At 55.3% G+C, this 15412-nt stretch overlaps 1 protein-coding gene across 3 annotated transcripts in view; it reads right to left on the bottom strand.

Moving 5' to 3' along the window:
• Positions 1 to 1245: 1245 nt before the first annotated feature.
• MAP4K2 (mitogen-activated protein kinase kinase kinase kinase 2) overlaps positions 1246 to 15412 on the bottom strand; it is a 26067-nt gene continuing 11900 nt past the window's right edge. For 2 of the 3 annotated variants that reach the window (XM_032798285.2, XM_075073273.1), the window contains exons 9-32: positions 15162 to 15293; positions 14871 to 14933; positions 14532 to 14613; positions 14056 to 14163; positions 13351 to 13429; positions 12832 to 12890; positions 12538 to 12578; positions 12120 to 12158; positions 11633 to 11663; positions 11388 to 11547; positions 10673 to 10785; positions 10323 to 10364; positions 10059 to 10143; positions 9627 to 9706; positions 8654 to 8714; positions 6600 to 6723; positions 5514 to 5572; positions 5276 to 5379; positions 4831 to 5008; positions 4451 to 4519; positions 4278 to 4364; positions 3983 to 4053; positions 3695 to 3750; positions 1246 to 2655 (exon numbers count right to left, since the gene is read on the bottom strand). In XM_032798285.2, the coding sequence (XP_032654176.1) occupies positions 2568 to 2655; positions 3695 to 3750; positions 3983 to 4053; positions 4278 to 4364; positions 4451 to 4519; positions 4831 to 5008; positions 5276 to 5379; positions 5514 to 5572; positions 6600 to 6723; positions 8654 to 8714; positions 9627 to 9706; positions 10059 to 10143; positions 10323 to 10364; positions 10673 to 10785; positions 11388 to 11547; positions 11633 to 11663; positions 12120 to 12158; positions 12538 to 12578; positions 12832 to 12890; positions 13351 to 13429; positions 14056 to 14163; positions 14532 to 14613; positions 14871 to 14933; positions 15162 to 15293 (2011 nt within the window). In that variant the 3' untranslated portion in view covers positions 1246 to 2567. The remainder of the gene's footprint in view (positions 2656 to 3694; positions 3751 to 3982; positions 4054 to 4277; positions 4365 to 4450; positions 4520 to 4830; positions 5009 to 5275; positions 5380 to 5513; positions 5573 to 6599; positions 6724 to 8653; positions 8715 to 9626; positions 9707 to 10058; positions 10144 to 10322; positions 10365 to 10672; positions 10786 to 11387; positions 11548 to 11632; positions 11664 to 12119; positions 12159 to 12537; positions 12579 to 12831; positions 12891 to 13350; positions 13430 to 14055; positions 14164 to 14531; positions 14614 to 14870; positions 14934 to 15161; positions 15294 to 15412) is intronic. The other variant, XM_032798292.2, reaches the window with a different exon arrangement.

Genomic DNA, 15412 nt, shown 5'->3' with positions numbered 1-15412 from the left:
GCATCGGGATTGGTTGGCGGGTGTCTTGCCACACGCGCGGTGCGCCTTAAGAGATTTTGGAGAGGTCGTTGGAAGACCCCGTACTGTGCGGGGGTGGTTGGCAGTGACGTTACTGCGGAGGTCAGGTACCGGGGGCAGCTCTGTTAGTCTGGAGCTGTAAAAGCAGCGGAAGCCTGGGGCACCTTCTAGACTAACAGACGTATTGGAGCACGAACTTTCGTGGGTCAATACCCACTTCCTCGGATGCAACTCACCCACGAAAGCTCCTGCTCCGAAACGTCTGTTAGTCTAGAAGCTGCCACAAGCCTCTTCGCTGCTTTTAGTGCGAGGGTCGCTCTCATTGGGCAGTACGCGGCGCGCGCGGCCATGATGGGGAGTGGGGCCTATCAGCCAACGGGGCGTTCGTTCTGCTTGGTGAGTGACAGGGCAGGAGCGCGGCAGGCTGCTGAGTGCTGACCTAAGCCCCAGTCAGTGTTGGCAGTGAGGTAGACACCCCTCCCCCCGCTGCTAGGGGCTCATGGGAACCACCATCTTTCACATTGCTGGGAGCCCCAGGGGCTCATGGGACCCCCCCTCGCCCCGTCACACTGCTGGGAGCCCATGAGGCTCATGGGAGCTAGGCCGGGGGGAGTGTGTTAACTCCCCGCACACACCAAGCGGGGGGCAGGGGCCACACCTTGCAGGCACTACTGAGCATGCTCAGGCTCAGTCAGACCCTCCCCTTGCACCTAGCAGAGCCTTCGGAGGAGCCAAGATAAGTACCACGGTAATAGGACCTGGGGGCACCTATGGGAGTCCTTCACCCCCCCCGCTGCAGCTAGGGCATAGGAGTCACTGAGCAGTAGGCTAGGGGCTGATCTAGTGCACTCTGCTCCTTTGTGGCTCCCTGCTCAGCAGCTATTTCTCCTTCTCCACAAAACTCCTCTGTCTCCAGCCATTTCCTGCTCTGGGGCTGCTTTTCACTTGCAAGGCGAGCATAGGCCCAGCCCCAAAACAAAGATCAGTTCTGGTGTTTTCCTTAGCCCTGCCCAGGTCCCAGTAATATTGGGTGGAGCTCTGTGCCCCCATCCCCAATTCTCACAGAGGGCAGGAGGAGGGTTCAGGCAGGACTGAAGACCAGCCCTTACCAAGAGGGGTGACAGTATTAAAGTTTAGGGAGGAAAGCTAGAATAGCAGTGGGGCTGAAGAGGCAAAGAGGCCCCAGTGGCTCTCGCCTTGGAGTGACTCACCCAATTAACACCAAGCAAATGAAAGACAGGTTTAATATCAATGTCTCTATCTTTTAAATAGCATATTTTTTCAAGTTTGGTTTCTTTTATCCATAAATTCCAGCGTTCAGGTAAAAAACACAGAGAAATTAGCAAAATGGAAAGGGAAGCTTCCACTGCCTGAGTTGTTAGAGTCCTTGGCCCCAGGATCCTGGTCTCTGTCACACTGGCATTTGGGGTTGGCACTGGTTTCCAAGGTAGCAAAAGAACAAGGCATCCCAGCAGCCAGCCAATGGAACATACTGCCTGCTGGTATGAAGCACTCTGCTTCATTTCAAAGCAAAGCAGTCATCCACCCACCCATCTTTTCACACTCAAAATAGCAGTCAAGCCTGCCATGCACCCAGCCCCTCCATAGCAGACACACTCAAACCTTTTACCCCAGTCAGCCAACCACTCTACCAAGCGATTGGTCTGCTCAGTAACCAAGTCCCTCATCTAGCCACTGTACCTGCCCCATCAACCAAACCGATCCTAATAATCACCACACCCAACCAACAAGCACTCAAGTTCTCTCTGCCACCAAGCAACCAGCCAGCTGCTCAAACCAGCCAATCTGGATGCCCAGCTAGCCATCCCACTCATCCCCCAACAACACATCAAGCCAAGCAATCGGCCCAACCATTACCAATATAGTCAAACAGGTATCCCAGCCACTGATTAAATTCAATAAGTTTGTCCCACCTCAGGCATTGCTTGTTGCTCACACCTTGAATGACGAGACACAGAATTGCTTTCCCACTCCTTTTGCAGCTGACGGCATGTGCCAGATTTCTGGACCTTAAATGCTACATAGGAAACACAATGCACCCACTGGAAAACTGATTGTCTTCATGTTGAAGCTGAAGGAGGAGGACACTTTCACACCCTGTGTCTCCAGAAGACATATCTTCTTAGGGTTAAGAACCGGGGGACAGGGGGAGAAAGCATTCCGCAGGCACAGGTATCTGTCAAGACAGACTGCGGAGGTGTCTTTGGACTGGCTGTAGTCAATTATTGCAGACATAAGGGTCTCAGGAGATGCTGGCCCTAAAAGAGGAGAGGGAATCTCTCCATACACTCCCGAAAAGCAGGGGTATCTCAGGAAGACTTTGGACAATAGGACAAGTGGACTGTAGAGTTTATAGAGTAGAACTCATCTGACATGGATTCCCGCAGCAGAAGACAGGCACCACTCACAGTTCCCCGAGGCTCCCACTACCTGTGCGTCTCCACTGAGCTTCTCAGCTATCAGCAGTTTAAACATCACAGCAGGATTTCCCCGTCCACACAGGATATTGGAAAGGCAGTTCCACACGTTCAGTAGCTGCTCTCATGTCCCGTCAGGATGTAGAGGTTGCTGTGAGCCAAGGGATTCTCTGTGGGCGTGCTCTCCAGGATGATATCTCTGGGAGGAGGGGTAGAGGCAAGAGCAATGAGTGCATGTGGAGAGACAAATGATCAGGGCACGTTTTGAGCAGAACAGGAGGATTGGTAACCCAGACCTGATTTGAGAGGTCCCATACCCAAGCACGAAATGCAACTCAGCAAAGCCAGCCCCAGCCATGATTGCACCCCACTGCCCAAGCCAGACCCCATCACATTCCCACAGCCATGAATGCAACCCACCTACCACACAAAACCAAACCCACCATGCAGCTCCAGCCCCCCAGCCCTGACCACCATGCAAAACTAGTCTCTCCAACCCAACCATGCAAAATCCACTCTTGGTTCAAGTGCTGGGCACATTTCTCTGACCTCACCATTTATAATCTAAACATAGCAGCATGTTATTCTATAAACCCCAACCAAACCAAGGATGTTCCAGTCCCTGCACATGCTTCTCCCCTGGCAAGACAATGAGAGAACCACCACCACTATGCCTAATGCGCTACTGGCAGGTGCTTTGATACTGCAGTGGTAAGCACAGAATAAGATTCTATATAGAATAGAATAACTTCATCCCAGCCATGCAATGCCCACCTTAACCCAGCCATGCAAACCCAGCCCCCAGTGTGGCACATGCACCATCCAACCTCCAGCTACTCCAGAATGCAGCCCAAATCCTGACACAGCACCATGCATCCTCAAAACAGGCCTACAAATCCACCCCATCACGTAACATCCAGCAGGAACAGGGGCACAGGATGGACACAATAGAGAGTCAGGGTGGTGACCAGCTACTGAAATGACCCAGCCTATGCAAAGGAAGGAAAAGAAGTTCACAGTTCCTGGTCTCCCAGTCCCCAGATAATTTTCCCACTGTCCCAGCCTTGCAGCCCGGCAACAAGTTCCTACCAATGGCACAGCCAGACAGTGGTAGCCAGCCGGAGCAGGCAGCCACACCACTTGATCAGAGAGTGGAGGGAGCTGAACAAGAATTCTCTGTTGGTGGTGCAGTCCCTGCTGCAACCCGCCCTGACCATATCCTCACTTTGCGGCCTCACCTGTTGGCCCCTAGCACCCGGAACACCCTGGATTTATCTGTGATTTCTTGGGTCACCTGTCAAGGAGAAGGGTCAGATCAGCACACAGTTCTCCTGGCCCAGCTCCTTGCTGGGTCAGTGCATTTCTATGCTCCTCCCAAACCAGCGTGATGGGAGAGAAGGGGACAGATCTTATACCATGTGGTCTTCATCAGGAGCAATGCCAACTCCATGCATCATCTTCAAGTTAATCCCCCTCTTCGGGGAAGATAGAGAGACATGTCCACCCAAGCGCCGACCTGCACTCACCTCATTGCCCTCCAGGCTGCGGCCCTGCATGCCATGTTTCCAGAAGGCTAGCACGCTGTCTTGAAGGCACACTGTGGTGAGAGGGACAGAAAGCAGGGGGTGAGCAGCGGGTGGTATGGACAACCCCCACCTTGGGGAAGCTGACAGATGGAGGACACTGCTACCAGGGCAGGGAGGAGAGTGCTGGAACGGAAGGCTGGACAGTTCCTGAGGTCACCAGGCCAGGCAAGAGTGTGGGCCAGGAGATGAGCAGGCCAGTGGCAGTTCTCCCCTCAAGAGACCTCCCTCCACTCACCAATTGTCTCAATGGGGAAGCTGAAGGTCAGCTCTGGGGCCAGGGCTCTCTTGGGGGCCCCACGCAGGTTCACTGTCCTTACGTAGTCTGCAGGGGAGAAAGAGTGAGGCAGTCAGCACCAGCTGTGGCCAAGGCTGAGCCAATGAGAGGGCCCTGCTGGGGGAGAGACTTACGCTCAAAGCAAACGAGGACTGTGTCTCTGTCCATCTGAGTCATGTGGCAGGCCACACTGGAGGCCACATCTGCAATGACAGCCGGACAGACACACTGAGACCCTAGCTGAGCTGGTGCCCTCTAGTGGAGAAAGGCCTCATACCCCATTCCCTCCCCTTGGAGCCCAATTCCTCCAAAGGGGAAAGGCCCCGAGTTCCATTCCCCACCCTGGGGCCAGATCGAAGTTGTCACCCCCCCTGGAGGGGAAAGGCTCTGAGTCCCATTTCCTGCCTCCCCTAAGCCAGTCATTCATCCCCCTGCCACTCTGGGGCCCATGTGTGCTGATATCCCCTGGAGGGGAAAGGCCCCATGTCCCATTCCCCGCTTGGGCGTCTCTTACCTGCAGAGGGCTCGGTGCTGAGGCTGGAGCCGGTGCTGAGCGAGAGGACGTTAAACTCCAGCTCCTGGCCTGGCCGGTCTCGGTCCACAACACGCACACACACCTGGGGGTACTCTTCCGTCTCCACCACAAGCAGCTCAAACAGGCTCAGGGGCATGGGCAGGGCAGCAGGCAAATGCTGGAGTGAGGGAGGGGAGGCTGAGATCTCAGCAGCAATGGGTTCTCCCACGCGGCGAGCTTCCCTAGGGCAGTGCCTTCAGTGAAAGCGACCTGGCAAGTTTCCTCCACCAGAGCAGCATCCAATCTAGGGCAAGTGTTGCAAGCATCCCTCCAGAGCAGTGCCCTTCAGATTTTAGCTCCATGCAGGCCTACGTCAGAGTCAATGAGACTCTTGGGTTCACCAGTGGCTCCAGCACCCCATTTTCCCCCCACACCCCGGACCTACCTTCAGCAGCATGAACTTCTGCAAGGGCTCGTACCACTGCAACAGCACCAGGCTCGAGGGAAGAGCGGCGCACAAGAAGGTGTTGCCGGAATAGGGGTTCCGAACTGAAAGGCAACCAAGGCAGGTGAATGGGTTCCCCCAGGGGGACAGCAATCAGCTGAGGGGCTCCCCTGTCCCCAGGTAGACAGCGATCCGGCCCACAGGAGGCACCCTGGTGGCGTGTCAGGATCATACTCACCCACTCGGCACTTGAGGCAGCCCTTCGTATCCGCTATCTTGGAGGAGAGCGCAAACTTCCTGCAGGGTGGAGGAACAGAACAGAAGGAAGGAATGAGCTGTCACCAGAGGACAAATGGGGGCAGGATGAGGGGCTGAGTGGAGAGGAGATTCTACAGCCAGGCATGATGCAAATCCACCCATAGTTACCCTGAGGGGAGAACTGTCAGCCAATTAACCCATAGAACTCTCCGCTACAAAACAGTGGAGAAGCAAAGAACTGGGAGGAGGGTTGACAGAAGGATGGGGAAGTTTTCAGAGAGAAGATCGCAGCTGCTGTTAGGATTGTGAGATGTATCCATGCACCCATCATGGTAAGACTGACGGTTATACTGGACTTTTAGGAATACACGAGCCACCAGACTGGATCAGATAGGAGCCCTCTAGCCCACTGTCCCGTCCCTGATAATGGCTTCAGAGGAAGCCCCACATCAGGCCAATTGGGATAATCTGCCCTCACAAAGGTCTCATCCTAATCTCTAACAGAGATCTTCTTAAATCTTCAAGCAGAAGGATTTAGCTCCCTTTCAAATTCATAACCATAAGCTAGTCTAAATCTGGTTGTTCTCATTCTCCACTGAGCACCCGTTCCTCTGAGAAACTCACTACGCTCTTTGCCTCAGCACCAGCCAGTGGCAGAGCGTACCACAGGCTAATTGTACGCTGCATGAAGGTCAGGTTTCAGGGCTTGACTACAAGCAGGAATGTCAGGAAGGAACTTCCCCCACTCAAGGTAGCATTGGAAAATGAGGCATCCAGCAGATGCTGCAAATGAAGACAGGAGACCAGGGTAGATGGACCCATTGGTCTGGTTCAGGATGGCAGGCATGAGATGGGGGATACTAGTCTGGATGGACCCAGGGTGGCAGTGGGAAAGAGGGGTCCATTGATCTAATCCAAGGGGATACTGGGCCCTAAGAGAACATGAGGGACTCTCAGCCTGAAGTGGCCAATTACAGGGCTATGAGGACACCCGGCCCCATCTGGGGATTGATCCTCGCTCCTTCCCGGCTCAGTGGAGTTTCAGATGCAGAGCCAGGCACAGCACCTGGGGATGATGCGCTCAGTCAGCCGGTTGGTGGCAATGGAGAGGGGGACCTGCCGCTTCTGCAGCTGCGTCCGCTGCTCAAAGAGGCCCAGGAGGTTGTGAGCGGAGATCTGGGAGGATTTCCCTGCAGAGAGAGAGCTGCATTGGATACTGGGATGGTGGATCCTAATGTGCTATCCTCAGGAAACCGCACCTAGATCCGCTGGTGACCCTCACCCCCACCCACAGCCCTGGCCATCTCAGCCCTGCCGGTGCCCCTCACCCCCACCCACAGCTGCTGGTCATTCCAGCCTGAGCTCCACACCCAGCCCTGCCCATACTGGCCTGGGTTCCACATCCAGCCCTATTGGTGCCCCTCAGTCCTGATCAGAAGTTCTCATAAACTCATAGACTTTAAGGTCAGAAGGGACCATTATGATCATCTAGTCTGACCTCCTGCACAACGCAGGCCACAGACTCTCACCCACCCACTCCAGTATCAAACCCCTAACCTATGTCTGAGCTACTGAAGTCCTCAAATCATGGTTTAAAGACTTCAAAGTGCAGAGAATCCTCCAGCACGTGACCGGTACCCCACGCTGCAGAGGAAGCGAAACCTCCCCAGTGCCTCTGCCAATCTGTCCTGGAGGAAAATTCTTTCCCAATCCCAAATATGGCAATCAGATAAACCCTGAGCATGTGGGCAAGACTCACCAGCCAGACACCCAGGAAAGAATTCTCTGTAGTAACTCAGATCCCACCCTATATAGTGTCCCATCACAGGCCACTGGGCAATTTACTGCTAATAGTCAAAGATCAATTAATTGCCAAAAGCGCTATCCATCATCCATCCCCTCATAAACTATCAAGCTTAGTCTTGAAGCCAGATATGTCTTTGCTCCACTGCCCCTTGGAGGCTATTCCAGAACTTCACTCTCTGATGGTTAGAAATCTTCGTCTAATTTCAAGTCTAAACTTCCTGATGGCCAGTTTATATCCACTTGTTCTCGTGTCCACATTGGTACTGAGCTTAAATAATTCCTCTCCCTCCCTGATATTTATCCCTCTGATATATTTATAGAGAGCAATCATATCTCCCCTCAGCCTTCTTTTGGTTAGGCTAAATAAACCAAACTCTTTGAGTCTCCTTTCATAAGACAGGTTTTCCATTCCTCGGATCATCCTAGAAGCCCTTCTCTGGACCAGTTCCAGTTTGAATTCATCCTTCTTAAACATGGAACACCAGAACTGCACACAAGATTCCAGATGAGGTTTCACCAGTGCCTTGTATAACGGTACTAACACTCCTTATCTCTACTGGAAATACCTCGCCTGATGCATCCCAAGACCGCATTAGCTTTTTTCACAGCCATATCACACTGGCAGCTCATAGTCATCCTGTGATCAACTAATACTCTGAGGTCCTTCTCCTTCTCTGTTACTTCCAAGTGATGCATCCCCAGTTTATAACAAAATTCTTGTTATTAATCCCTAAATGCATGACCTTGCACTTTTCACTATTAAATTTCATCCCATTTCTATTACTCCAGTTTACAAGATCATCCAGATCTTCCTGTAGGATATCCCAGTCCCTCTCTGTATTGGCAATACCTCTCAGGTTCCTGTCATCCGCAAACTTTATTAGCACACTCCCACCTTTTGTGCCAAGATCAGTAATAAAAAGATTAAATAAGATTGGTCCCAAAACCAGTCCCTGAGGAACTCCACTAGTAACCTCCTTCCAGCCTGACAGTTTACCTTTCAGTAAGACCCGTTGTAGTCTCCCCTTTAACCAGTTCCTTATCCACCTTTCAATTTTCATGTTAATCCTCATCTTTTCCAATTTAGCTAATAATTCCCCATGTGGAACCATATTAAATGCCTTACTGAAATTGAGGTAAATTAGATCCACTGCCATCCCAGCCTGGATTGCCTCAGCCCCTTCCACTCCCCGGCTGATGCCCCTTGATAACTCGTATGACATTCTGTGCATCTCACAGTAGCTGTAGCCAAAGGAATCTACAGTTTCCAGACTGGGAGGAAGCCCAGATCCGGTGCTGCTCCTAGTCACTCACCTGCTAAGGAGAGCAGCACGTTGTTCATACAGTACAGCCAGGAGCACCTGTGGGGCAGGAGCTGAGGGGGACAGACAGACACCTCACCAGTTAGCTCTTCAGTCAACTTAATCAGGAAACTCCATGCAGCACTGCCATTATCTCTGCCCATATTGCCCATCATTTAGTTCGTTAATTACTAACCGCTCCTCACAGCGGGGCTTGCTGGGAGAGACCAGGGCTGGAGTACCCAGGAGCTCCCCCCACAGCCAGCGCTCCTGCCTCACTCCCCACATCGCCCCTTGCTGGGAGAGACCAGGGCTGGAGTACCCAGGAGCTCCCCCCACAGCCAGTGCTCCTGCCTCACTCCCCACATCGCCCCTTGCTGGGAGAGACCAGGGCTGGAGTACCCAGGAGCTCCCCCCACAGCCAGCGCTCCTGCCTCACTCCCCACATCGCCCCTTGCTGGGAGAGACCAGGGCTGGAGTACCCAGGAGCTCCCCCCACAGCCAGTGCTCCTGTCCCACTCCCCACATCGCCCCTTGCTGGGAGAGACCAGGGCTGGAGTACCCAGGAGCTCTCCTCACAGCCAGCGCTCCTGTCCCACTCCCAACATCGCCCCCTGCTGGGAGAGACCAGGGCTGGAGTACCCAGGAGCTCCTCCCACAGCCAGTGCTCCTGTCCCACTCTCCACATCGCCCCTTGCTGGGAGAGACCAGGGTTGGAGTACCCAGGAGCTCCTCCCACAGCCAGTGCTCCTGTCCCACTCTCCACAACGCCCCTTGCTGGGAGAGACCAGGGCTGGAGTACCTAGGAGCTCCCCCCACAGCCAGCTCCTGTCCCACTCCCCACATCGCCCCTTGCTGGGAGAGACCAGGGCTGGTGTAGCCTGGAGCTCCCCCCACAGCCAGTGCTCCTGTCCCACTCCCTACAGGGTCCCCTCTCTGGGAAAGGTCAAGAGCTCCCAGAGCATTAAGCTGTACCTCTATCTCACCTTCTCCATGGTGTCCTCATGGAGTTCATGCAGGTTGAGTGTGTATATCCCCTCCTCAGCCCCTACCAGCAGGTACTGATCTGAAACAAGGCCAGCCAGAGTTAGGTTTGGCAGAGTGTGCCTGCTTCCCTCCTACCCACATGCCCCTCTTCAGCCCAACAGCTGGGAGCTCAGAAGTGGTACCCAGGGCCTGGAGGGGGGGAAATCAAGTCCCCAGATCGGCTCAGCTATGACAAAGGCTGGAGGGTGCAGCAAGGGTGATGGGAAACAGGAGGGCATAGGGTGAAACTGAACCAGTGCATCAGTGAATTGAATGTGGGAGGAGAATCAGTGTTCTCCACACAGCCCCGAATGGAGCAGCTGGGGGAAGATGGGTTAATACAGACATTGTGGGGGGCAGAGAGCTGTGTCGGAGGCAGCCGGGGGCCCTACCTCGTGTCTCCGAGTGGATCCACGTCACAGCCGAGTTGATCTTTAGAGGGCAGCCATTAAAGACTTTGGAAAAGCAAGCACCCATCTGTGAAGGAGAGACCAGGGCAGAGGCTGGGCCTGAGTAGCCGGGAGCTCCCCACATTGTCAGCACTCCCGCCCCACTCCCTACAGCACCCCTGCTGGGAGAGACCAGGCCTGGAGTAGCCAAGAGCAACCCCAGCAGGCAGCGCTCCCTGCACGGAGATGCTGAGGAATGGCACTTACATGGACTTTGGGGGTGGGGGGCAGCCCATGGCAGCTGGATCTCTGAAAGAGAGAGGAAGTCAATCAATACCACACACCACCAAAAGAAGTATGCCGAGCTGCCCACCCTATCTGACAGGCAGCAAGAGCACTGGGGCACCAGCCAACACCCAGACATCAAGCTGGAACCCAGGAGTCCTAACTCCCATTCCCCTGCTCTAACCACTGCATCCCACTCCTCTCCCAGAGCAAAAGAGAGAACCCAGGGGTCCTGCTGCATTGTTGCCTATGCACCATGACCACCAGGCCTCCCCATAATCTCTTACCCCCCCTTTTCTACCCAGGCCTGCTCCCCCAGTGGTTGCACCTACCTCTGTCTCCTCCCTCCTCTTCATGGTGGCCCATTCGGTGGAAAGCAGGGAGGCTTCAGGTTCTGGGGAGCCAGTGTGCAGGGGGGGTTGGACGTCACCTGACTCTGGGCTGCCTGGAGGTGGGGGACACACACAGCACCCGCCAATAAGAGACAGCTCTGCCCTGGCAGCCCAACCCGCCCAGCCATGTGCCCCCTCCATTCACAGTTCTCAGCCCCACTGGAGATCCCTACTCCTTGCCTGAGTTAGACTGTGGTGCTTAAACGGCCTTGTTATCCCCTGCAACCGTCATGGCAGGGGATTCTCTGGGTACCTCCATGGAGTGTCAAACACACACTGACCCCCCTCCCCCAGTCCCCCATCACTCTGCCCGCCGATCTAGGGTCATGGTGTGAGGGAAACAGAATCCCCAGTAGCTTGTTCAGCCCCTGGCCTCTCTGCCAGTAAGGAGGTCAGTGTGATGGGAGGCCCCATCCTGCTAGGGACCAATGGGCTGAGATCCAGCCAACTCATCTCACTTTCATTCACTACAGACCTGGGGCCTGAACGCAGCTGACGCCCTCTAGAGAGGAAAGGCCCTGTGTCCCACTCCCAACCTGAAAGCCAGCCAGTCCCCCACCCTGGAGCTGGCATCCCCTAGAGAGAAAGGCCCCGTATCCCATTCCCTGCCCCTCTAAGCCAGCCAGTCCCTCCATCTTGTGTCAAACCCCAGTACCTGCTGGGACCTGTCTCCTCATGGTCTCTGAGCCACCCCCAGGCTCCATGCCCCCCAGCTCCCAATTCATCAGGTCCCATAGTGACGCTCTCTTGATTGTTCCCGTCTCGTTCTCAGGGATGCAGTGGGGGTCCACAGGCTGATCCTCTGGGGTGGGGACCTGGGCAGAGAGACAGTCACAGAATGGGAGGGGACTTGTGCCAGGGCAGGCAGCTGCCTGGGGAGATGTGTGTAGAAGAACTTACCCGTCCAGACGCTGGGCGAATTGTCAAACTCCTGTAAGGGAAAGACAGAGAGAAGGGTCAGGGGTGGGGCTTGGAGAGGGGAGCCCCTTATGTGAGTTAAAGTGGGGGCTCTGGGATGGGGGAAACTCCCTGCTCTGGGGAGTCTCCAAGGTGACATCAGGGGTCTCAGACATTCATCCCTGCCATGTTCCAGACCCGGGATTGAGGAGGGAGAAATACAAAGCAGCTGCAGAGAGCAGGGTCAGCAGAGTTCACACCACTGCCCCGTCCCCAAAAACAGCCCACGTGTCAACCCCCGCCACACACGCACCAGGTGCATCTCCATGAGGGGGAGTGGCAAGGATGCTTGTGAAACTCACTGTGTGGGGGCAGGGGCTCTGCATTACTGCCCCCCCAATTACCCTATCTCTACAGATTGGTGGGAGGTGAAGGGACTCCCCCCCACACCCATTGCCTGCCCCAACTCCACCCTGAGACTCAGCTTTACCTTTCCTCCAATGCCTCCTCCACAGACTGCAGAAGACTCCTAAAGACAAGGAGAGGGAGTAGGGATACGGGTCACACATTACCTGCCCCTCAACCCACTAGACCCCACTCCCCTCCCAGGGGTGGGATAGAATCCAGGAGTCCAGGCTCCCAACCTCCCCTGCTGTAACCCACTAGAGCCCAGTGGTCAACACTGGAAGCCCAGGATCACAGCCACCCCCATCCTTAGAGCTGACTAAAGTGCCTATTTACCTGCACTTGGAGCCATCAACCCCCCTGATCCCAGATTATCCAGTAGGAGGCACAGCTCAGTTCCCCATACCCCCCACCTGATGACGTGACACTTCCAGGCAGGACAGGGGAGGCTGAACTTTGAACCCAAGACTCCCTTGGTTCCCCCCTACCCGAAAGACACTTACTCTTCAGCTCCTAGCAATGTCCAATCATCCTCCTCTTCCCTCTGGGGAAGGACAAGACTTGTTACCCATATGGAGTTACCTGCTCCCCACAACATCCCCCGCTGGGCAAGTCCGGGGCTGGAGTAGCTGGGAGCTCCCCCCACAGCCAGCTCCTGCCCCGCTCCCTACAGCATCCCTGCTGGGAGAGACCAGGGCTGCAGTAGCCGGGAGCTCTCCCCACAGCCAGAGCTCCTGCCCTGCTCCCTACAGCATCCCTGCTGGGAGAGGCAAAGAATTAATGGTGTTTCCACTCACCAAACCACAATATGGTTCTGTTTCTTTTCTCAGTGGGGGCCCAAATTTAACTTGATTGACTGAAAATCAAATTATACAAATTGGGTCATTTGCTGATTGAGACACACTCTATTCCCCCTCCTCCCCCATCCCACCCACCCTCCCGGCTCCAGAGCAGCTAGGACTAGCAGGAGGCATCAGCTGTCATTCAGGGGTGAGGCAACCAGCCCTGCTGCTAACCACTCCTGCTTTTTGAAGATCCTGTGAACCCAGGCATCCAGGCCAAATCCCAGCTCTGGGAGATTCCGTGCTTTTTGCCCGTCATTCCAGTTGGATTCAGGATTCATCTTCTCTTCCCTAAGCTGTTGTGTAGCCTTGCTGTGTGACTGTTCAACTGCCCCTGCACTCCACCCCAGAGGCAGCTGCATCTTAGCACCATGTGATGGATCCCTGAATAAACAGCATGCAGGGGGGAGTGGTGGCTGTGCTAGGGTGCCTGGATTTGGGTACACCAGTCTAGGGGCAGCAGGGGTGACTTACACTGGATTTCAGAGAGAGTCCGTTCTGCCTGGCTATGTGCCCCACAGGAGTGGATTTTGTCTGGGAAGATGTCGTAAACCTTATAGGAAACAGGGTGGGGAGAGGGGGGAGAAAGGGGGCAAGGAGATTTGGGAGGCACACATACAGACAGGATGGGGGAAGGGGCAGGGAGATGGGGAACAGTTACTTATAGTCCATTTCAAGTCCCCAACCCTCCCACTTCACCGTGGCCCCTCTTCCCAGCCAGTTCACAGAACTGGGTTCAGCTGGTTTCGTGGTGCGGGGCTGGATTGTAACAGTGAAGGGGGCTGGTCGGGGTAAGAGTCAGCTCAGCAGCCCCCAGAAACCGAACACATACAGTCCTATGCATCCCCAGAGCAGGGTAGCATCACTGGGAGCTGAATGGTGCACAGGACTGCCCGATTGCTGGTCAAATTCCACCCCAGGACAGGGCCATTTCTATCAACACAAACAGCACCCCCCCATCATCTTGGGGCAACAGGCTTCAGCTTCAGTGGTGGGGAGCTGGGCACTGGGACAGGGTAGTCATCAGAGCCAGGCTGCCCCCGCCACTGGCTGTTTGTCATGGTAACCGGGCCTAGCGACTGAGCTGAGCCGACTGTGGGGTGGTGGGTCAGTGCCCAGGGAGACTGCAGGGGGCAGGGCCATAATGGGCGGGCCTGGAGTCTCCCCCAGGGCAGGTACCTCAAAGTCTCCATCGTCCAGGGATGGGGCAGCCAGGTCAGGGCTGTTGACCTTGTCGAGTAGCTCGATGGCCAGGCTGCGGGCAAGGGGCTGGCTGGTGAACAGGTGCTGGGGGGACAGGGGTCATGGTGCTGAAACTGGGAGACAAATGGTCCCCCCAGACAGCCCCCTACTGTCCAACGCAGCATGCCCCATTTCCCCATCCCCAAACCCTCCCCAGACTACACACTGCCCCCATCTCTCCCATGCCCTGATTTCTCCCCCCGACACTTCACAGCCCCACTGCCCCCATCTCCCCCACCCTCAAGCCTACATCCTGCACTGCTCCCACACTGAACACGTATTTCTCTGACACACACCCTGCCCCCTACTCCAGTACAGTCCCCTCAGCTTCTCCCACATCACCCCCAGTGGCTCCCACACTCCTCACTCCAGTTACCTCCCTGCTCAGCCACCACCCCCTTTAGCCGGTTCACCTGTAACAACTTTTCCGCTGTGGGTCGCTTTTTGGGGTTCTTGGTCAGAGCCAGTTTGAGGAAGTGGTGGAATTCTGGGGACCTGGGGAAGATAGGGATAATCATTAAATTCCCCTAGGTCCCTCAGGAGACCCCCCTAGCCCTGCCAAGCCCCCCAAATTCTCCATCACTTTTAAAATAGAATCCTCATCCTCCAACCCCAGCATTCCTGTTCCACTCCCGACAGCACCCCCTGCTGGGAGAGGCTGGGGCTGGAGTAGATGGGAGCTCCCTAATAGCCAGCTCCTGCCCTGCTCCCCGCAGCGGCTGGTGATGGGAGGGGCTGGCAGCAACACTCACCAATGAGCTTTGTCTTTCAGTTTAGGGGGCTGGAAGCTGCTCTTGGACATGAGCATCAGGGCCCTGCAGAGAAAGAGAGAGAGATCAGAGGGCAGGGGAACCAGATAGACAGAACCAGCCTGTGGATGGTTGGGAGGGAGACAGACAGAGCCAGGAGGGGGGTTCGATCCCAGATCTTCCTTCGCATCCAACTCTGCCTCCAGCAACTCGACCCAATTCTCCTCCCCCTCATTGCACTCACGTCACCACCTCCCCCATGCCAAGGGGGTGCTCTGCTCTTTGGCCTCTTACCTCATGGGGTGAAGATCGAAGAGCGGGGGCTGCAGCTCAGCCAGCTCGATGGCCGTGATGCCGATGGCCCAGATGTCACACAGCTGGTTGTAGCCGCCCTTCTTCTCCACTGCGGCCACCTCAGGGGCCATCCTAGATGGGAGAGGGGTCGCAGACCAATCAGACAACGCAAGGCCATATGAATGGGACTCTTGCATCCAGCTTCCCAGCCCTCAAGGGGACCCAGGTATCCAGCTACATCCATGACCCGC

The sequence above is a fragment of the Chelonoidis abingdonii genome, chromosome 17 (genome assembly GCF_003597395.2).
Source record: "Chelonoidis abingdonii isolate Lonesome George chromosome 17, CheloAbing_2.0, whole genome shotgun sequence".
NCBI classification, from domain to species: domain Eukaryota; kingdom Metazoa; phylum Chordata; order Testudines; family Testudinidae; genus Chelonoidis; species Chelonoidis abingdonii.
Note: the sequence above shows the minus strand (reverse complement) of the source record. Positions and strands in the feature narration are given on the sequence as shown.